The sequence below is a fragment of the Callithrix jacchus genome, chromosome 9 (genome assembly GCF_049354715.1).
Source record: "Callithrix jacchus isolate 240 chromosome 9, calJac240_pri, whole genome shotgun sequence".
NCBI classification, from domain to species: Eukaryota; Metazoa; Chordata; class Mammalia; order Primates; family Cebidae; genus Callithrix; species Callithrix jacchus.
The window spans coordinates 52,534,646-52,557,614 of NC_133510.1; the positions used below are offsets into that span (position 1 = coordinate 52,534,646).

The following is a 22,969-nucleotide window of genomic DNA, read 5'->3' on the forward strand; positions in this document are numbered from 1 at the left end:
CATAACCTACCCTTCCCAGTGGAATGCAGACTTATCTTCTTTGCAGTAGTTCTAACAAAAGTCCTGGGATTACATCTCATTAGCATGGTTTGTGTGACTGCCTATTTCTGGACCAGTCCCTGTGACTAAGGGATTGTATCACTTAGCCTTGATACCCACTCCTGGAGGGGTAGTGGTAGGGGAGTGCCAGCCTCATGCACACCACATGGACCAAGAGTGATTTGCAAAAGCAAATCAAGGTGTTGTAATTCCCTGAAGAGGAAGGAGGCCTTGATGCTGTTTGAGCATAAGCAATTCATGTGGATTAACTGACCTTTTGTAAAATAGGTTCTGTGCCTTGCAGGTTAGAATTCAGAACTACATGTTTAGTATTGTGAGTTAGAACTTTCCCTACAAATGTGCTTTTCCAGCAGAGGAATTGCATCTTATTCACCTTTTTACATCCAGGGCCCTTCATGGTGGCTGCCAGAAGGGATGTGCTCAGTCACTTTTACTTAAGATGAAACAGCCAATATGTAACTTCATCAGAACTTTAACCTGAGGCTCTAACTCCTTAGACATCTTTCAGCTCTGCTATCCTATTTCCCATAATTTTACATTTCCTTACTTTCCACCGTCATTACAGTTAGTAATATTTGATTAAAATATTCTAGGTGTTAGCATTCGTCACCTAATTGCATGTGTTTTGGTGACTCATAATACACATTGCTTGAAGGAGTGAGAGTTTTCCTACTTCACTGCATCAGAAAAGATAATTATGTCAATATATATTCTATGATACCTTAAAATATTTTCAGTACAGTTTTATTTGAATGACTAATGTGTATTAGAATTGAGGAGCCTTTATTGTAGCTTTTTTTTTTTTGAGACAGGGTCTTGCTGTCTCACCCAGCCTGGAGTGCAGTGGCACAATCATGGCTCACTACAGCTCAACCACCTGGGATCAAGCAATCCTCCCATCTCAGCTTCCTGAGTAGCTGGGACCACAGGTGTGTGCTATCATGCCTGCTGATTTTTCAAATATTTTTGTAGAGTTTGGGCAATTCAATATTGCCCAGGCTGGTTTCAAACTCTTGCACTCCAGTGATCTTCCTGCCTCAGTGTTCTAAAGTGCTAAGATGACAGGTGTGAGCCACTGTGCCTGGCCTCATAGTTTGTTTTTAATACATTCATTCTTACTATGGAAAACTTAACTCCTGTACTACAAAATGAAAGTCATCAAAACAGCAGCTGGAACAGCAAGAAGGTTAAGGTTGTTATAGTTCAAAACCCTGTTGAATATGGAATTACAGAGTTTTTAGCAATGTGTTACTAGAGCTTCCAAAAACAGACACATGAATTACTTTAGGGATACATTATGTCCTTGACAGGCTATAATTATGCATGTTAGACCAGAATATACTATCAGGATGAATGTGTATTTGGTACTTACTTCATTCACAGAGCCAAGCCAAGATTTTAATTTTAGCATCTTTTACTCTGCTTTTTTTCTTTGTTGCTCTTGCTGCCTCTGACTTCAGTGAAACACTAGCTGGGTTATATGTTTCTTCATATTTGGGGAATAACAGGGTCCTTATGATCTTGTCAGAAGCACCAGGAATGAATCTGGGGTGTACTCTGGAAAGGCGGGCACAGGACACTTCCGTTTTCCTTTTTCTCCTCTGCAAACAGGTGACATTCAAGAATCATGTTGTTTGGAAGAACTTTCTGTTAAAGTGGCAGAGCTTTTTTTTAAAGTAATTTATGAACTTCGTCTTTTCCATATGAGCTTTACAAACAGTATTGCATATAAAAGAAGTCCAATAGAAGGGAAATCCTTTCACATTTATTTATTTGACAAAAGTTTATTAAGCATTGGCTGTGTGCTAGGTACTGTTCTATACAATGAACAAAATAGACCAAAAACTCCTGCCCTCATTTTTTTTAAAAAAAAGCCACGGGCAGAGGGCAGCAGACAACAAACAGAAAAATAATTAAAAGGGTAGTGTGTTAGATGGTGATTAGTGATATGGGAATCCAATAAAACAAGGGTGATAGGTTGGGTATGGAGGGAGTACGGTCAGTAAACCACTTCATCCAACCTCTTTTAGAAACTCATTTCTTCCCTTGATGTAACCGAGCTGCCGTGCGTACATCACTACTCCTTATGGTTGAAGCTGGGTTTTTGAATTAATTGTGTTTCTTTCCTTCCTAGTAGCACATAAGCCCCCACCACTATATCCTGGAAGTGTGGAAAATGAACATTCTTTTAAGACAGCGGTAGTCTATGTATTGAAAATCCATCTTTTTAATTTTAGTAAATATAGAACCTCTCCCTATTGGGTTTTCTACTTTTCATTACTCTTCAAATAATGTGCTTATCTTCCAGGTTATCTGCAAATTATTGGTCACAAGTATCTGACATAACTGGGCTGTATGATATCCTAAATCCATGAGATTATTTATATTAAAGCACTTATTCATTTAGCCCTAAAAAAAAAAAACAAAATTTGACTAGCACTACAAAATTTGAAGAGTAGTACTACCATGGGCCCTTAAAGAAATATCCAGACATTCATAAAAATAAAAGCAAGGGTTGGCCCCTGATTTTGGGATGAGTTAGGAGGAAGACCCCCTGTGTGTGGCCCAGAACCCCAGAGCCTAGAACAAGATAATCAGTAAATGTCTGTAGGAGAACACTCTTGTGCAGAGTAACTGTGAAGGTCTGGACCAGGATGCCAGCAGTCAGGTGGGAGTGTATTAAGGATTTTAAAGGTGGGCTTGAGAAAGTGGGTGATGATGCAGTGAGCTCATGGAAGAGGAACGTGCGTCTTGCTGGGGAGAAAATGGAGCTTGATTCAGTTCAGATCTAGTTGGAGATGGTTATGAAGGCTGCCCTTTGGACTCAAGGATGAGGGAAGGTAGTTTTATTTTATTTTATTTTATTTTATTGAGATAGAGTCTCACTTTGTCATCCAGGCTAGAGAGCAGTGGCATGATCTTGGCTCACTGCAACCTCTGCTTCTTGGGTTAAAATGATTTTCCTGCCTGAGCCTCCTAAGTAGCTAGTATTACAGGTGCACACCACCATGCTTGGCTAATTTTTGTGGTTTTAGTTAGTACACATGGGGTTTTGCCGTGTTGGCCAGGCTGGTCTTGAATTCCTAACCTCAAGTGATCTGCCCTTCTCGGTCTCCCAGAGTGCTGACATTAAAGGTATGAGCCACTATCCCCTGCCAAGGGAAGGGAGTTTTAAACGAGAGAGTAAATTTGGGCTGACAGAGATTTGGGAGTCGAAGCAGAGAGGTCATTGCTGGAGTCCTGGGAGAGGATAAAATGCTGAAGGTGTCCAAGATGCTATGACAGAGCTTGGGAGAATTCCAACATTTAGGGGCAGAGAAAGAAGAGGGATGAAAGCAGGAAGAGGTTGCAGGAATAAAAGGGGAGGAACCACTTCGTAACATTGTAATTGTGGAAAAGGGATCATTATAATTGTTAATCTCAAGTCCACCTGCTTATGATGTCTGACCAAACCAATCTACACTAGTCACATGGAGCTAATGTAAGGAAGAGTCTAGGCTCCGTAAATAAGTGCCCAATTGTACAATTGTATTTCCTACCAAATGCATAGTGGCTAATAAAAGCTTTTAATACTCTCTGTTCTAGGCACGTTACACAGATAAACTCAGTTTACCATTCAAATAAGCCTAGAAATAATTTTTACCATTTCGCAAATGAAGAACAGAAAGGTTTAAAAACTTGCCCAAGGTCATGCTGCCATTTAGCGGCAAAAGCAGGATTCAAAGTCAAGCAATTTGATTCTAAACTGTGCTTTTGGCCATTACACCATCCTCTTCTACATAATGCCTCTGTAAACAGTTGGACATACCTAGGCTTTTAGGAGGATTAATTCTGGTAGTTTTTTCCTCTTGTACGAGCATTCCTCAATTTCTACATGTTCTATTCTTTAACATTTTCCACCAGATGGTTTTAGCTGATGAATGCTTAAGATTGTTACCTTCACAGGAGCGTTCCTGGCCTCCTCATGTTCAGTGGAGGCAACCTTCTTTTCTTGACACTGACGGCCATCAGAGCCCTGCCTAGATAAGCAAATAACACATGAAGAGTGCACTATACCCACCCTTTTATGTCACAACACACCAGAGGCTCTGAGCTACTAAGTGCTTTTTAATCACCCCGGATTTGCAAGAGCGTGTCCTAATGACACTTCCTAAAGGGCATCATTACTTCTACAAAAATGTTTTCTCATAAAATATTTGCTTTAAAAAATGCCTAATGAATTCTGTCTTGGGAAATTACACCAACTTTTTGCACCCTTAGAACCTGTGTCAGCAAATTGGGTCTTGCTTTTGTAATAGTCCTCCACGACAGCTCATCACTGGCAAGCTCTGTTCAGGGTACACCTCCCTTGTCTGACCCTCATGTTTCAGCTTATGTTGACACACTAGTTGAACTAAGTAGCAGACAGTGGTCACAAGAATTATAGCATGTTTGAGGCTCATAGTTGCTTTCGGTATCTTTGAAAAGGAAAATAAAAATGCCCGATTTTAATAAGCTAAGAATGAGTCCATGAGGTTGTCTATAAGGAGCTGACAAAGTGGGTGAGAATCACATTTTAAGACCTCCAAGAACACTGTGTTCTAAAATACCCTGAGGATTTGGGAAATGCACAACCTTCATGTTGCGGGGTAAGGATGTGGGGATCAGTATATTCAATACTAGCCAAGGCAGGATGTTCTGTGCTGTTTAAATAATGAGCTAAGCATGTTAAGCATTTTTAAGCAATTGCGTTCAAAGAAAAAGAAATGTAATAGTTAAATAAGGAAATAAGTGGGATCTATCAGGTGTATTTTGTAACAGAAAGATTTATGAAGTTAAAATGAAGAAGAAAGTGCAAATTATTTTAATACTTTAATAAAGTTGATTCTAATGAATAAAATAGTTGAGTATTTGTGGGATTAACCTTATTAGTTTTGGTTTTTTTGCAAAATGAATTCCCAGATTTAGGATTATGGCAGGACATTTTTGGTTTATGATGATTCTTTCTTGTTAAGAATCAGAAGAACCTGCAAATAGCACTGTTTATTTTTGGGATGGAGATGTTATTTAGAAGAATGAATGCAGCAGAGGAGAATCAAGGAAATGAGAAAATTAGAATAAGATTATGAGGCTATGTGTGCCACCCACTGATGAAGCTGTGGAATTCTTTGGTTTTGAGAATATATTGGAATCTTTGAGCCAGTCTCAAGGTTTTCTTTGTCCACATGACACAACCCACCCCCTTCTTATGATAAAATTAGTACCACATTGTCAATGGAGGTGATATTCAAAATATTTCAAAACCAGCATGCCACAGGCCAGTCAGGGCAAACCACTCAGCAAGAAGGGATTCCTGGTAAGCACTTGATACATAATAGTCTTTTACCAGAAGTCTTAACTGTAACCTCTTTCTGGTTCCTCCTGGTCAGGGTGGTCCCAGAACCATTAGCTATGCTTCAGAGGGACATGGGCATGAGCAGGCAAAAGGTGATAGGCACTACTGTTGCCCTCTGTCAAAATATAACTGCACTTAAAGGTGCTTTGTAATTGGATTTTTCCCCCTGTGAACTAGATCACATCTTGTACAAGTGGCAAGGAAGCAGTGAGAAAGAAGAGAAAGAATAATTAGCCAAGTGTGAGAAGCTGTGGTTCTTTCCTGTTCTTTGCCACTTATTAGCTGAATGACTGATGAAAAACACCTTCTCTGAAACCAGTTTTCCTTTTCTGAATCAAAAACCTACAGCAGAGTCGCTCCATGATGCATTATGTGTGAAAGTGCTTTCTAATTCATTAAATTCTACATAAACACTGTACACTTTTATTATACCTTAGCCAAACTAATATCTTAAACCCTGAAGTAAGAATTTTCATCTTAAGTGATTAGTCTGCCCTGAATTCAGCAAACCCATTGTTTCATATAGTGAGATGTTTGTGTGTGGTTTTTTTTAAGAGGAATAAACCTCTTGAACTAGCTCACTCACTCTTCTGTAAGCACTGGAGCTTAAATCTATATTTTGTACAATTTTTTCCCCATAATCCCTACTTTGTGGCCTTACAGAGCAAGTTGTAAAGTTTGAACTGTCTAGACAGTTGAGCCACCATAAATAACATGCTCAGGACAGGTCCCAAAGACATCTGCTTACACTGATCTGGTAGCCAAGAAATGTAGGTCACTCTGCCTAGTGGTGGCTCATGTTAGGAGCCTGTGGTTCAGATTCCACCAGTTAGCTTGGCCACTTGAGACCTTCATCCTACAGTTCGATAAATTTTGAGATAGAAAGCTTGCATTGTTGGAAGGCATTTTACCAGTGCTAGAGTTCAGGATGGGAGCCTAAGTTTGCATTAGGCAAAGGGAGAACAAAGGGTTTGGGGCAAGAAGGCTGACCTGGGAGTGGCTCCCCAGGAAATCTCCATGCACTGGTGAGGCCAGAAATGGAAGAAGAGGGAACACCTGGTGGATTCCTTCATTTTCTTGGAAAGAGTTACTCCAGGAGGCTCCATTTCTGTAAGATTCCTGGGGCTGAGCCTGGGTAGGCTAATAGGATAGATATGGATTGGCAGCCACAGTATTCAAAGAGAGAGACAAATCCCCTGGTTTGGGCTCTCAGAAACCTCTCAAAGAACTCCACAATGGGTTATTTCCCCTGCCAAAAAAATAGACATTTTAGTAGTTCTGAAGACCTTTCTTAGGACTGGAGGACAGAGCTTTAAAAAAAAATTAAGCATGTAAGGAAAAGGGGAAAATATTTCATCATTTTAGTCATAAGGAAAAAGCAAATTGGATCTGAGTCTGCATAATAGCAGAAGGGCAAGAGATTCCTGTACGTTTTTGAGTTTTATTTGACTAGACTGGGCTGGGGTGGTGGTCCACAGGCAAGATTCTACTGAATAGTATTTGACAGCTGCATATTCTGAGTCCCTGGATCTTAGGAAAGATGTTACATTTGGAGGAGAATCTTGGAAAGAGCTAACTATCAATCCTTATCTCACTTTAGCTAGTAACTCAGTTCTCTAGTACTAAGGTATATTTCTACTTAAAGCAAAAAATAATCAAGGAGGCTAAACTATTTCTAGGGATAGCCTAATAGAGATGAACATAGTATGGGTTGAAATTCAAAGATTTACGCTAATCAGAACAATTATAAAAATTTCATTTTGTACTACAGTCCATTTCACACAGTATTTTCTGTTGGTTAGTGGTTGCTTTAGCTAGACCATCCTTGGTAAAAGAATTCTGTTCTTTTCAAAAACCTTTCAAGTAGATGCTTATGATATTCAGATGTTTTTTTCCACACAAATTATTTTTCTGTTGAACTCAAAGTACAAAGCATATGCATTTCAATAGCAGTAGATTGAAATTGTTTGAGTTCATGTTGAATTTATGAATGAAGAAGAGAAAGTTTTACCACTACATTTGAAAAATTGGAAGTTATTTTAGAAACCAGCTTGAAAGATTTTTCATAACCTGAAGAGTAGAGAATAAAACTGTATGAATAATTCATAAGGTCCTAGAAATATTAAGTAGTATAGACAGTGATATATCTTTGCATTTTGACTAATTGATTTTTTTTTTTAACTTAAACTTCCTGGCCAACTGTCTAATTTTTTTTGTCCTGAATGTTTGTGTTAAATCCTGTGGGAGAATTCTGAATTTTGATTAAAATTCCATACCAAATGTTAGTTTGTATTGACTATATAGTGAGCAGGCTGCTGCTGGCAGATGAGGAGGTGGGCTCCGCCTTCTTGTCACTTTGTGAATGGATTGTGAAGGGTTTGTTAATTTGCTCTTCACTCCATTGGAGCAGATAGTCACAAATATCTGCTGTGTCGCAAGACTGTTTTATTTGCATAAAGAGAAGAATGGTTTTGGGGAGGGTTGTTAGGGAAATCATATAATAAGGTATATTCAAAATAGAAATACTTGGCCTTGCTTGCTTTTATTTCTGGTATCTTTAGAAACAGTCTTGACTGTGTTGCTTTCCAGCCAAGTCCTTTTTTGGAAGGGTGATTAAAGGGGCTGGGACTCCATCTGCCTGACTGTCTGCCTAGCCGGAATCCTTTCTTGTATTCCCTGCATAAAAATACACTGCCTTGACTCTCATAGGTTCCTAAAGTACCAAAGAGGTCTCTGTCCTAGAGCTGCTTCCCTTCTGTAGGCAAAACTATGATTCTTTCCTCAATCCCAAATATAAACTATCCTCCCTCTTTTTATTTTCCTTTTTTTTTTTTAATTTAAAGAACATAATATATGATCCAGGCATTTCTTCCTGATGTAGGAGTGCAAGCATTTCACTTGCATTTTCTATTGAATGAGACATATAAAGATACTGACTTGATGCTGAGAAGGAAAGGGGCTGAACTGACTAGATACATAGCCCTTTGCCTAAAACAGAATGCACTGCTCAGTGCTTAGCATTAGATTTATGGAATGGCTCCTCTCCCAGCATCGTCCCTGCTTTATACAATTTGGTGCTTTGTTGCTATCGAAACGGCATTACTTTCTAAGCCATTGTGATTGTGAAAGGGGAGGAGGCTGTAGCGGGTAGGGGTGGTGGTAGTAGTGAATGACACAGCTTTGCCAGATGACATGTAGCGGACCTCTGCATCAGCCAAGAGGAATTAAGCTTTGTCACTCCCCACTGGGACTACCTTTCTCCTGGTATGTGCGCAAGGAATTCATATGCTGCTGCTGCTGCAGCCACCAGAGCAGAGCCCTGAGTACACTTTGCCACAGAAAGCAGTGAGCAAGAATGATAGCTGTCTCTTTTAAGTGCCGTTGTCAAATTCTGAGGCGACTTACTAAAGGTATCGTGCTTTCCTTGTTATTCCCTCAGCAAGTCTGTTGCAGTATCCTATAAACACAGTTTAATGGTTTTTACTTTCAAATATGACTGCCTTTACAATTTATTGTCAGGCAACAAAGAACTCAGTGAAATATGTATAGATACATATGTACGGGTATACTCAGCTTCGCTTTCTGTCCTTACATCCTGGCTGTGTTCATGCTGAAATCATGAAACCAGCTTGTGTGATTTTCTTTTTAAATGACTTCATTCTTTGCTGAAAAGAGAATGTGTTTGGGTCCAGTGCTGAAGTTATTATGGGAAACCGTCATTTTGCATGCTGATTAACTGGTCAAGAGGAGTCAAGTGTGTGTTACTGTCCTTTCTATGATACATATACTAAATGCAGCTGGCAGATTCAGGACTCACACAGCTGGTAGATCCACAGAACAATTGTTTGTTCTATTAATTTCCAGCATCTCGAGAACGTTTTCCCTGGACAGCTTTAATTTCTTTATGTGTTAGAATTGCATGTTCAGAAAAGTATGTAATTCCAAATGCTTTGGTCCTATGTAATACTAGAAGTTTATTTGAAAGTAAAAATCATTGCTTGGAATCTTATCATCAAGAATTACCAGCTTCAGAATGTCACTCTTAGAACTCTAACATGGTAATTAAATTTCTCTATAATATTTTTAAGATATTATTTTATTTTAAACCACTCTGGATGTGCCATCTCATTTACTTTGTGAGCATTCTGTTGCAAAGTTAGTGAGTGGATTCCTTATTTCCTTTAGATAGAACCTTCTTTAGAAAAAAATTATTACTATAAAACAAAACAAAACAAAAACAAACTTCATTGTGAGTAAAAGTATGTAGCTACAATTGCCTTTTCCAGCCTGTAATATAGAGTACTGTCAAGTAATTAATTGATATAATTATGTTCTAGAAGCTCTGAACCTATAAATATGTTAATGGATGCTATTTCTATCAGTTTAGCTTGACATATCAGAGTTCTTTGATCACCAGCAGTGCAGCTAAAAATGCAATTAATATTTTATTTGGCAGAAGTATGAGCATAAAGCAAATAGTGAGAAATAGATCTTGAGTCAATAACAGGAAAGAGAATAAATACTATAGACCAACTTACCGAAAGCATTTGCAAGTTGTTTGGAGAGCAGAGTGAGTCCTTTAAAAGGTACTTTGGGGGAAATATAGGGAAGATTATCCATTTTAAATTAGGCTGTTATCAAGAGGCTGTAAATTCTGCTTTGACTTTATCCTCTACAATTGCTACAAAGGTACAATTCCTGTTTATAAATCATGACTAAGAGACTATCATTTCTGTAATAGTTTTGGCTAAGAATTTTAAAAAAGGCTCCTTATTCTGCAAAGTTCTTTCCTGAGCTGATTTTAGCATTTGCTTATCTTGATGTTGAGAAGTTGATGCTCTTCTTACATCATAAACATGAAACAATCAGTATTTCCTATTCATCTATATCAGTTCTTTTATAAGTACTACATACTAGGAAGAGCGTGAACCCAAGCAATTTATAGTTCTTACAAATTTTTTAATATTATCAGTTTTCTGACTTTTATGGAAGCATTGGTCTCCTGCGTTGAAAGAAGATTTAAGTGCTTACTAAGATAGTTGCTAAAAATCCAGATAATTGAGGAAAGTATTGATACCTACTTTGGATTTGCTACCTCACATTTTTTTCCCCCAAAATCTTTATGTCTGCTCTATTTGGTATTTAACTTAAGACTGCCAGTTGATCATTAAAATAAAATCTCTATGCATAATTAATTTGCTATAATTGGGCTCTTCTTTGTGTTTGACTGGGTGTCCAAATGCTTACAAGAATGTACCTGAGTAACACGGTACCTTGCCTTGCCATCTGCTTCAGTCTTGTCAAAGTTCAAGTTCCACCCATGCTACTTGTTCCAGAGTGGACTCACTGAGTTCTAGCACCCCACCCCTACCTTTGGTGCTGTTTTCTTAAGCTGTAAGGATAAAACCAGGAAAATATGTAATTACAACATTAAAATGACCTTTCTTTTAGGGCCAAGAGTGTATCTGGGGACAGGGGTGGATGTACGTTTGAAGTTTCTTTCCTTTCTCCCTCCCCACAACTCCCACTCCCTTATCCTCAACCCCCAAACATACATATTTCTTTATACCCACTGAGGTCTGCACCTAACAGATATTTAGCACAGGGCCTTGCACATAGTAGACACTTAGAAACTGTTTGTTAAAATGAATTGGATTTGTCGAGTTGAAAGTAGTAGGGTGTTTGAATCTTCTGTGAGCTCTTAGGGAAAGCTTCAAGAGCTTTATTAGACCCTTTGCAGCTAAAACCTTACCCAGATCTTAGCAGGGAAGTTTGCTTCATGACTCCAAAACTATGTTGCTATTTGTGGTTGATATCACCCACAAGAAAAAGCCATATGGCAATTGTAATTTCTTCTTAATTTTCTTAAGGAGAAAATGATGCAATAAAAAGGAGACAGGAAACAATTTTCTCCAAACAGCAAAATTCTTGATATTTTTACTTGATTCTTACATTCTTTATATATCTAGTATGTATTTAACAAACGTTAATTAAGTTCCTACTATGTGCCAGACACTGACATTTTTGCACTTAGAATTCTGGGCTGGAACAATTTATAGGTGTAAGAAACATTTTTTAAATGAATAGATTATTGAACAATAAATATTTTTAGGTCAGATGTAATTTTAAAAGATGTATAAAATGTGTATTTCCAGACAAGTCCTGGATCACCCCACATAGACACTGACCCACAGTATTATAGCAGAACACCTTTCAGATGAACGTAGCACTTCTCCAATGTGGGAACTGAGTCATCTTATTATTAACACTTCAAGACACTGTTTCAGTCATTTTGCCTTAAGAAGTGCCTACCAATGTAGAACAAGAGCAAGAAAATGACCTTTACCCAAAAGGCCCATGCCTGCCATTATGAGAGGAACTTTGGTTCACGAAAACACCAAGCATTGTCAAAAGCATTCCCTTCCCCATCTAACATTGAAATCTAAAGAAGCAATACTGTTCTTTTCTTCCTCCAGAATGAGAGTCTACTGATTACCTAACCTTAGAGCCAAATCCCAAAATAACATTTTCTCAGCTTTCCAGAGACATCTAACAAAAGGATTTTCTGGAGAGAGTAAATCTAGGCTTCTTGGTGCCTACCTTCCAAACTGTTTACCTGGGACAGCCCTGGTTTCTCAGTTAGGGACTGCCATACCTCAGGAGAAGGGAGTATGTTCTCACAGAAGGGAAGATATTTTCATGGCTCTTGCAGACTTTGTTCTTTTTCTTTTTTTTTGAGACGGAGTTTTGCTCTTGTTACCCAGGCTGGAGTGCAATGGCGCGATCTCGGCTCACCGCAACCTCCACCTCCTGGGTTCAGGCAATTCTCCTGCCTCAGCCTTCTGAGTAGCTGGAATTACAGGCACGCGTCACCATGCCCAGCTAATTTTTTGTATTTTTAGTAGAGACGGGGTTTCACCATGTTGACCAGGATGGTCTCTATTTCTTGACCTTGTGATCCACCCGCTCCCAAAGTGCTGGGATTACAGGCGTGAGCTACCGCGCCCGGCCTGTTCTTTTTCACTTGTCATGATTGTGTGATTACTTTTCCTTGAGACAGGTTGGCCTCTTATGCAGAAAATCGCTTTCTGTCCCGATGAGTGTGATTGCTGCTTGCTCAGGTGCTGCCGTTTCAAGCTCAGAGATCTGAACTTTTGTGCTCCACTGGCAGTAGCATTTTTCTTTCACAAGCTTCACTCTGCCTACCAACGTCAACATCAGCCAATTAATATTTACTTACGTTCCACAGGGAACATGGCTCTGGGCACCTTTCATTGTTTTGCTGCCACCGACTCTCTCTCCCTGTCTTCTCCCTACTGGCTCAAAGCTCAGGTCTGAAATCTCTGCCTCCACTTTAGTATAGACTTCAACATTTTTCATCATAGTTGGCCTAAGTGTCATTATTTTCTACTTGTCTTCACTTTCTCTCTCTTCCCAAATATACATATGGCCTAAAATTGAATTAACTCTCCCTGTCCCTTTCCCACTAACAAACTATAAGCAGTCCCATTGACCTTCATCCCCGTGGGGTGTCTGAGTGAGGCATCTGTGGCTGGCAGGGAACTGCTCTCTGTTGTGCATTCTACTTTCTCCCTCCTGCTCTTCTTCCTAGTTTCTCCTTCCAACCTCAATATCTTTTCTCCTTTTCTGCTCCTGGGCATGTATGAGTATCGCTCTCTCCACTGGCACTAAGCAAGATTAAAAGTCTGGGTTGTGATCACACTCATACTCTCATTCTTTCCAACATTGTTCCTGACACTTGCCCCAGTCATAGGACCATTATGCTTGAAAGGGAAGGTCAGACATTCGTCTAGAACTTGTCTCCAGAGAGAACTGAAACTCAACCGTCTTAGATAGCCAGCATTCTTATTCTTAATTCTCTCCAACAAGAACTCATGCCTCTAATCCCAGCACTTTGGGAGGCCGAGTCAGGTGGATCACGAGGTCAAGAGATCGAGACCATCCTGGTCAACATGGTGAAACCCCGTCTCTACTAAAAATACAAAAAATTAGCTGGGCATGGTGGCGCGTGCCTGTAATTCCAGCTACTCAGGAGGCTGAGGCAGGAGAATTGCCTGAACCCAGGAGGCGGAGGTTGTGGTGAGCCGAGATCACGCCATTGCACTCCAGCCTGTGCAACAAGAGCGAAACTCCGTCTCAAAAAAAAAAAAGAACCATCTCACAGTTTGTCTGATAAACTTTTAATGGATTATCGAGGTGACCTCTAGATCCCTTTAAACTCTGACACTCATCCTGTGTTCTTCTATTCGAAACGCATTTCCTAAGTGTAGTCTTAATCAAACAAACACATTTAAATGCTTTGTCTTAATGGAAGAGGAAAACTATTTCCCATCTTTTCTCATCTGCAAAATCATTTAATCCAAGGAATTCTGACTCCATCACAAAGTTCAGTGTCAGTGTTCTGAATATGATGGCTACTTTGCTGATGGCCTTGGATTTTCTGTTCTGGTCACTCTGCTCTTTCCCATCTGTCTGTGTCTAGCCTTGTGGCTCCTTCAGCATTCTTCTCTAATGGTTTCTCATCCGCTCTGTGATGCAATTCAGAATTGATCATCTGGGTTGAGAATGCTCTCTCTCTGTTGAATCTCATTTCTCCTGTCTCCCTATCCTCATCCCTTCTAACCCTCGCTGGCCTCCTATGTCAGATCCTGCCATCTGGAACAGCTTGACTGTATCCTCCACCTCATTAACTTTCCACACCTTTTCAAATCTCACCTGCAAACATGTCCTTTCTCCTTTGCTTCCACCCCTTAATTTCATACCATCAAAGTTAATGCATTTAATGTATTTATGTTTCTAGCCTATGAACTTTTTAAAAATAATGTGCACTTAATAGATGTTTCACAAAGTAAGGCTGTCTTATTTTGTTGGAGTTTCATCTGTTGCTAGGGCATGAGGCATATTTCTCTCAAAAATAGAAAGACCCCTACTTGAACAGGAGAATGCTGCAGCTGGATTCCAGATAGGTTTTGTTCTCACACAAGTGCTGCTGATGGTCTGGATTGTGATGGATTTCTTGTTGTACTTCTAGTCCACTACTTTGAGGGGATTTACATTGAACAGTGGCTTGGACCACTTTACTCTCCAGTGGACTGAAGCTTTTTTTTTATCTAACTGGTTAGATTTATCATAATGGCACATTTATTTCTCCCCATCTTCTGAATGGGAATTGGTTGCTAGAAATACTTTACCTCCTTCTAGGAGGTACCCATCCTCCAGAGGGAATGTTTGGCTATGCCTCATTTGACCCCATATGAACAAGGAGTCTGTACCCTTCTTTTTTTTTTTTTTTTTTTTTTTTTTTTTGAGACCGAGTTTCGCTCTTGTTACCCAGGCTGGAGTGCAATGGCGCAATCTCGGCTCACCGCAACCTGTGCCTCCTGGGTTCAGGCAATTCTCCTGCCTCAGCCTCCTGAGTAGCTGGGATTACAGGCACGCGCCACCATGCCCAGCTAATTTTTTGTATTTTTAGTAGAGACGGGGTTTCACCATGTTGACCAGGATGGTCTCGATCTCGGACCTCGTGATCCACCCACCTCGGCCTCCCAAAGTGCTGGGATTACAGGCTTGAGCCACCGCTCCCGGCCACCCTTCTTATATGATTGTGGCAGCTTAGGAAGAAAATTCTGGTTCATTACTAGGAGAAGGAAGACCAATGTAGGATAGGCATTCTAATGTGTTAACTTGAATGCTTTGGGGAGAGAATGGAAATAAGGATAGCTAACATTTATTGAGCACTTGCTTTCTGCCAGGTACTATTCTAAACATTTTACATACACTAACTCATTTAAATCTTGCAATACTATCATCATCCCCACCATACAGATGAAAAAGAAGAGGTTCAGAGAAGTTAAGGATCATTCCTAAGATCACAAAGTTTGGAGGACAGGAGGATCCCCAATGTTTTATTTTTGCCAATGTTTATTTTAGAAAGGGATAGAAACCATAGACCTGCTCATCTAGAATAATAAAGAGAAATCGACCAAGGCAACACTTCACTAATCTCTGAGCATTCCTTATGGTAGGGGAAATAAAATAGACAGAAATCAGAAGATGTGTTAGCCTTTCCTAACTTTCCTGTTTTTACTTGTGTGGCAAAAACAAACAAAAAGCTGAGTTTCCCCAAATGAATCTCGGTTTCTTCATCTGTAAATTAAAACTTACTTGTGAAAACCATTTTATGTTCATGTTAGCTATAACAAAATGATTTAATTTTTTACTATAGCTGATTTATTTGAAATTCTTATCTTAGTAAATTCACTTTATTCTGGCAGAAAATATATAATTTGATAACTTCCCACTTTTGAGAGGAGGAAAAATACATATTTTCTGGGAATAGGCAAAGCAGTCAGTGTTCAGATCCCATCATTTTCTCTCTTTTAGTCTCTTACCATTATATTGCCATATACATGAGAATTATGTTAAATTAAAAATTAGTAACTGCTGATTTCTTAAATATACAGAAGAAAATATTGTTTACAGATTTTTAAATAATTATTTAAGTTTCAGTATTATATATTCAAAAGAAAAATTATACACTCAGGTATTTATTACATGTAGCTCCTTGAAGGATTTTACTGCATCCTTCAAACCAAAGAGACTTGGACCTTGCCATTACAAAAAGCAATAAAAACATTGGTCTTAGATGTCTCAGTCAATGATGACTACCTACATTCAGACAAAGCTTCTTGAGGCACTAGAAAATAAGGAAGAGCTTCTTACTAATAATTCCAACTAGATTATCAAATAGCTGAATATGTGAAGAGTACAATAAGTTACATTTGTATTAGGGAAATTTGTACTCATTTTCAAAACGAAGATGAATTAGGGGAAAAGGTAAAACTAAACGCCACCAAAGATATGCTGTTATCATAATAATGGAAACCAATGGAAGGAAACAAATTGAGTTACAAATTATCATTCATTCATTCATTCATTTATGAGATAGAGTCTAACTCTATTGGCCAGGCTGGAGTGTAGTGGCAGGATCTCAGCTCACTGCAACCTCCGTCTCCCAGGCTCAAGCAATTCTCCTGCTTCACCCTACTGAGTAGCTAGGATTACAGGCATGTGCCACTATGCCTGGCTAATTTTTGTATTTTTAGTAGAGATGTGGTTTTACCATGTTAGTGAGGCTGGTCTCGAATGCCTAACCTCAGGCAATCCGCCCACCTCGACCTCCCAAAGTGCTGGGATTACAGGCGTGAGCCACCATGCCTGGCATACGCTTTTTAATACGTTGAAGTTATACTATATGGGTCATACATATTTTGTCTTACATCTTCTTCCATTTGTACACATTAGCACACACTTGTCATAGAAAAGTGTTACTGTCTCTGTAGTATTTCTTTATGTGGATTATATATCTCTAGTTTGTTTCTCAGTTTTCAGCCTAATACATGATACTGTATTGTCTTTAAAGAATTGATTTTGTGCTTTAAATTGTTGCCTTCATGTATCTTCATTTTCAAGTCTTCTGAAACATATTTTCAGAGAAATGTGTTTAGGATACATATCCCACACATATTCCCCAAGGCTTTCTTAAGCTAACAGAGGTGCCAGAGAGAAAAACAGTGAGAGAAACAGCATTTGGATGCCATAATATCCAAAAAGCAAAGCAAAGATGAGAGAAGGAGAGGCGAGAAGCAGCCTTTCAGTTTTGTAAGTAGGTCATTGCTGACCTTTGAGAGAACAGTTTTCACAGAGTAGTGATGTCCAAACCAGATAAGAATTCTCTGCATACCTAAAGGCAATGAGGACAGATCACTATTCTAAGAAGTTTGGAAGGCTATTATAGGATGAGAGAAATCTGAGCATTTTTTTAAAGGATAGAACCAGTAGGAAGGCAGAATTTCTAGATGCAAACTAGAAGAGGGATGAACTCTAGAACCAAACAAGACAGGGTAAGTGTGAGACCAGGATACAGATGGCAGCCAGCTAGGGTGAGCGAGGGGGACACTCCTGTCACAGAGACTGAAAAACACAGGAAGCAAGACTTAGAGGTGGACATTAAGGAAATTAACCAGACTTGACTTTCTTAGTAAATCAGTAGACAACTCTAAAAATCTCCTGTTTTTATGAGCACCCAATCTAGGGGTTTCTAAATTTTTCTCTGCATTGGAATTACCTCAGGAGCTTAAGAAAATAATGTTGCCTGCGTCCAACCCCAGAGAATGTGATTTATATGACCCATGCTTTGGAATTTTAACACGTTCTCCAGGTGACTTTACTGTGTTAGCTGAGTCTGGGAGCCATGGACCTAACCTATCGGCAGCTTCATAGAGAGCCGCAATGTGCCTTTGGAATCAGACATATTTCAGCCAGAGACAAGCCCAGGAATTTTGCTCAGCTGTTGGAAGTGAGAAGCCGAGCAGCTATAAGGGTTATATAACTGCTGTAGACTTCGTATGACTTTGAGGGCAGAGCCTGTCTGAAAATCGCAGTGGATCCCAAAGATAAAGAGATAGCATATCTGAGTGTCATCACTTCAACCCCTGATCTAGAACTACCTTAAGGGAGCTCTGAGCTCTCCCCTATACTTCTTCAGTTAAGTTAGACATTAAATGTCTTTAACACCTAAGCCCATTAGAGCCAGGTCTTTCTGTCAGTTGCAATCAAAAGAGGCCTGATACAGGTTATAACACACTTATGTGTATACATTTTTGTGAGCGTTTTGAGAACATAGTTTAAAAATGACAGTTGACTCAATCATTTGTTGAGTATACTCCTAAGTGACTCACATTCCACAGAACTGCTTGAACACCATCAGCAAATCTGAGCCACCAGCCCTGTGTGAAGTTATGAGTGCCACTGCTCACTTAGGATTTCCAGTGGATTATTTTGTTGAGTCAACTCTGCCTTCCTTGGCAGTCCACAGCAGCATGGACTGGAAGGAATGTTCCATGGGGATGAAACGAATATTGTAATATTCTTGTGGTTTTTCTGTCCTTCCTATTTAGGGAGCTAAGGGCTGATTTCTCCCTTCCTTCTCCCCTTATATAGAAGATTATTGTATGGAGAGAATAGTTGAAAGCCAGGGTTGTAACGTTGTTCTTCTTTGGTTGTATAAAGTGCACTATTCTGAGCATCTCAGCTCTTCTCATTGCTCCCTCTTCTCTTCTGTTAGTTTTCTTCTTCCAGTTCTAATGGACATACACCTACTTACGCAAAGGAGTTCACCCTCGCTTGCATGGTTCAGGAAGTCTGTTGCCCTAGCCCACTATGAAGAGTAGACTTAAGTGGTTGAAGTCACCTTCTGTGGAGCCAGTTGTTAAAGGTTGAAGAATTTTTTGAACTAGCTTTTAAACACAATTATTTAAAATCATATAAATTTATAATTAATTCACATTAAAAACATAGGTAACAAATACTAACAATTCATCACTTTCTAGTCATTACTATATGTTCTATACTTTTGAAGTCTACTGTATCTGTGTGGGAGAGCTACTATATAACAGTGTGCTGCACATCTCTTAGCCATTCCACATTCAGTGACATCAAGTTGGTAGATTAAAATTGGCTATAGTGGGAGTATTTACACCAGAGAAATTGGTGAATGCTGTAAATCAGGGCATCCCTTTACCTCTAACAAAGCCGCTTATTAGACATTTGCTAGCACACCACTGAATAGATACTCTTGCTCTGTGTATTTATAAAACCTATATAGATGGCTTTCATTATGCTTTTGAAATTTGATGGTAATTCTTTGTTTGTATATAACCATCAGACTATGAATTCTTCAAAAATTAGTATCCATGCTTTACTTATCATTATGTCACTGGCAAGTACAAAGTATTTGGTGCAAGGAAAATGCCCGATAAGTATCTGTTGGATGGATAATGTTAATTTTTAAAGATCTCCTGGTTTACCAGCCCCACACATTTGTTTTAGACTTGGAGTGTTTCGGATAGTGCCTTTCCTTCTAATCAGAGTTCTTGATTTTTCACATCACATAAAGTAAGCTCCAGGAATATTCTGAAGATATTTTTATTGTTTGCTTATTTGCTTGTTTTGAGACAGGGTCTCTCTGTTGCCCAGGCTGGAGTGCAGTGGTGCAATCTTGGCTTACTAAAGCCTCCAGCACCCCCAGTTCCGAGCAGTCTTCCCACATCAGCAGCCTCCCCACCAATCCACCCCCAAGTAGCTAGAACGCCACCACGTTGGTATAATTATGCTTGTTTGTTTTTGGTAGGGATGAGGTCTCCCTATGTCCCTATGTTTGCCCAAGCTGATCTTGAACTCCTGGGCTCAGGCTATCTTCCCACCTTGGCCTACCAAAGTGCTGAGATTATAGGCATGAGCCACTCCTGCACCGACCTTTACTGAGGGTGTTTACTATCCTGTTACATCTGCTGATTTCCCAATTTTCTTTTAACTGGAGGGGTGTTCCATATCTTCCTCCTACCCCTCCTCCTCCCAAAGCCTGCTCAAGGCTATCTGGAGGAAAATACTGGCAGGAGACCAGGAGCAGCACCAGGCATCTGGAGACTGAAGGACAAACTGTTGTTAAATTCTGCGTGCCAAAATTCCCAATTGAATTCAGTCTGGGGACTATCTAGGACCCCACAGAGTTTCTGATTGAATTGAGTCTTTCCTAATCTATAAAGCTAGCTTATCTCATACAGATCAAAAATGAATTTTATTTATTGCCTTTGTTTTTCTAAATGGTTTGTTGATAAATTTGGTTCACAAGCTATGAAGACTCAGAAAGTATCAGAGTAAAGATAGTTTCCAAGAGTGATTAATTCCTGATGATATTTTATGTAGATGCTGTTTATTTTAAATGTATACCCTCCAAATGTTAAAATCTGTATCAGGATTAATGAATCAAGGCACACTGACCACACAGTTTTGCCTCAGCAACATCCCAAATATTAGCATAAATAAAGAAGACAGTTCTAAAAATAGGAGAAAGGGTATCAAGAGACCAGAGATTTTCAGAAATTTCTAGAAGATGGAGAGTGGATAAACCAAGCAGACATTACAATCCAGAGCAAATACAAGAAAACTAGAGGAAGGAGCCACACTTCCTGGTGATGGAACCACAGGCAGGCTTCAAACTTGTGTTGTTTTCAGAAATTAGGAATAGGAAGGAGGCAGAGAACAAGATGATTTTTTTGAAGGATGGAGCAGCTGAGCAAGTTACCTCCCTCACCTTCATCACCTTCTGTAATGTTCCCTAATCTAAAATTATAAAGCCAGTCTCTTAAGAAATTCATGGATCTGTAGTGATGACGCCCTACGAACACCCTCCCCACTTTGGTGTGGAGTTGAGGAATAAGCAAGTGTACCGCCTGCTCGCCCTGCTGCCTGTCTCCTGCCTGAGGCCTTGCGGTGAAGTCTGCCAGTGATCATGCCCCGTTATCCTGGGGAAAAAGTGGTTAAGAAAGCGTAGTGCTATAACTCACACCAGCTACTTGTATTAGGTAACTTAGTTTCTTGTTAATCAATGTAAATTGTTAACTAGGGATCACTGACATTTGGGGACTAACAAGTGACCTGAGAAACAAAAGGTGATTCAAGAACAAATGATGTATTTTTTAGATATTCTGATGAGTGGCCTCAAAAGCATCCAAGTGAATATTGCATTCAAGAAGGTATCACCTCCACAAAGCATAACCAGCTATGACAAGGGAGCAAAAAAGAAATATGCAGAATTCACAGAATATAAAATTATGACTGCTAAAATTAATATTCACTAAAAGAAACAGTTGACAAAGTTAAGGCAAATACTTAAAAACATAGGTACATAGAAGATCAATTGGGTAGATACAACATCAACCTAAAAGCATTTGGAGAACAGAGGAGAAAACAGGAAAGAAATTTTAATGGAAATGATTGATATAAATTCTCCAAATTCAAACATGTTTTCAGATTCAAAGGGCCCTTTGAGCTCTAAACAAAATTACTAAACAAAGACTAAACAAATCCTCTTCCAGGACACAATGGAAAGAGAGAAGATCCTAAGAACTTCTCAAGGAAAATAAAAATAGGTTTCCTATAAAGGAATTAGAATCAACTTTGTGTCAGATTTTTATCAGTACCAGATCCTTTAAAAAAGATGCTTTCAATGTTTGAGAAGAAACAGTTCAAACCTAAAACTGTCTATCAAGGGTAAGCATAAAATAGAGACATTTTTGGGTATGCAATGATTCAGAAAATTTAAATCCAACACATGCTTTTGGGAGAAAACAACTGGAGAGTATACTTAAGCAAATATATATATAGAAGTAATCTAGGAAAGTGTGAAAGTCAAGAAGCTGTGGATCTAATTTAAGAGTGCAACGGGATGATACCCCAGAATGACAGTTACAGTAGATAGAGTACAGTCAATCCACATGAGAACAAATCATCAGAGTCAAGGCAGAAGGCCTGATGAAGAATGTGGATTTCTTAGTAATGATTAATTATAATATGATAGAATTTTAATAATGTAGAAAATTAATGATAAAGATATAATTTTTCTTTTGTCAACAAGAAAAAGGCAAACAGAAATCCTAAGGGGGATGAAAGTTGGGCAAGAAGGTAAAAAAATCCAGATATGAAGCAATGTAAAATGTGTTTTCGAAAAGCTTTTGGCAAATAAACTTGACCTTTATGCTTGGAAGAGTCTCCACTGAGTAGCACAGATTTAAGAACATAGAATGCATCTCCTGCTTTAGTGATTCCATCATATTATTTGATTCTGCAATGAAAAATATTTGTATAATTATAATTTTATTATTTATATTTAAATTTTTATATTCTATCTCTATAGAGAAAGCATAAAACTCAGTTATAATTAGGAAGGGAATATAAATGTTGTTAATATAAATTTTTACAATATAAGGATAGCTACATACCTGACTAGCTTTATGTTTGTAGAGGAAAGACAAATAAGGGACGTATAGGGCTGCTAACTGTGTTAACTTACATAGAATATGTTGTAAAATGCCATGTGAAGTTGACATAGTAAGACAAAAAAGACTACAGTTAAAAAGACCGACATTATAAAAAGTTGGCCCAGATATAAAGCAATTGAAACTTTCATATACTGCTCATAGCAGTATAATTTGGTACTGTTACTTTTGGAAAACTGTTTGGTAGTATCTGAAACAGAATGTATATATATCATACGGCCCAGCAGTCCCTCTCCTCATTTTATACCCAAGACAAATGCATAATATGTGACTCAAAAGACTTGTACAAGAATGGCCCTAGCAGCACTGTTCATTGTGGCACAAAACTGGAAACAACCCAAATATTTCTTAATAGTAGAATGGATAAATACATTTAGTAATTATTAGCATACTATGTGGAATTAAAAAGAAAGCACTACTCTACCCTGCAGTAAAATGCATGATTCTCACAAACATAATGTTGAGTCACAGAAGCTAAATGGGAAAAATGTATAAGATCTCGTTTATTACAGAGTTCAAAAACATGTTGGATCATCTATGAGGGCAGAAGTCAGGGGAGTGGTTAACTTCAGAGAGGACACAAGAGGGACACTTATGGGGATAACGGAAATGTTCT

The 22,969-nt window shown here is 38.8% G+C and overlaps 1 protein-coding gene and 1 long non-coding RNA gene across 25 annotated transcripts in view; one reads left to right on the top strand and one right to left on the bottom strand.

Moving 5' to 3' along the window:
* GRIP1 (glutamate receptor interacting protein 1) overlaps positions 1–22,969 on the top strand; it is a 726,295-nt gene that overhangs the window by 388,997 nt on the left and 314,329 nt on the right. For 8 of the 24 annotated variants that reach the window (XM_035256166.3, XM_035256168.3, XM_078336114.1 and 5 more), the window contains exon 1: positions 8,748–8,844. The exons of the other annotated variants lie outside the window; for them this stretch is intronic. In XM_035256166.3, the coding sequence (XP_035112057.1) occupies positions 8,790–8,844 (55 nt within the window). In that variant the 5' untranslated portion in view covers positions 8,748–8,789. Of the gene's footprint in view, positions 1–8,747; positions 8,845–22,969 lie in introns of those variants that run through there. 24 annotated transcript variants of the gene reach the window in all.
* Positions 1–22,969, bottom strand: part of LOC118144216 (uncharacterized) — a 54,699-nt gene that overhangs the window by 13,455 nt on the left and 18,275 nt on the right. Inside the window, exons 3-4 of the long non-coding RNA XR_004728763.3 lie at positions 3,998–4,079; positions 1,433–1,661 (exon numbers count right to left, since the gene is read on the bottom strand). This is a non-coding gene — a long non-coding RNA (uncharacterized LOC118144216). The remainder of the gene's footprint in view (positions 1–1,432; positions 1,662–3,997; positions 4,080–22,969) is intronic.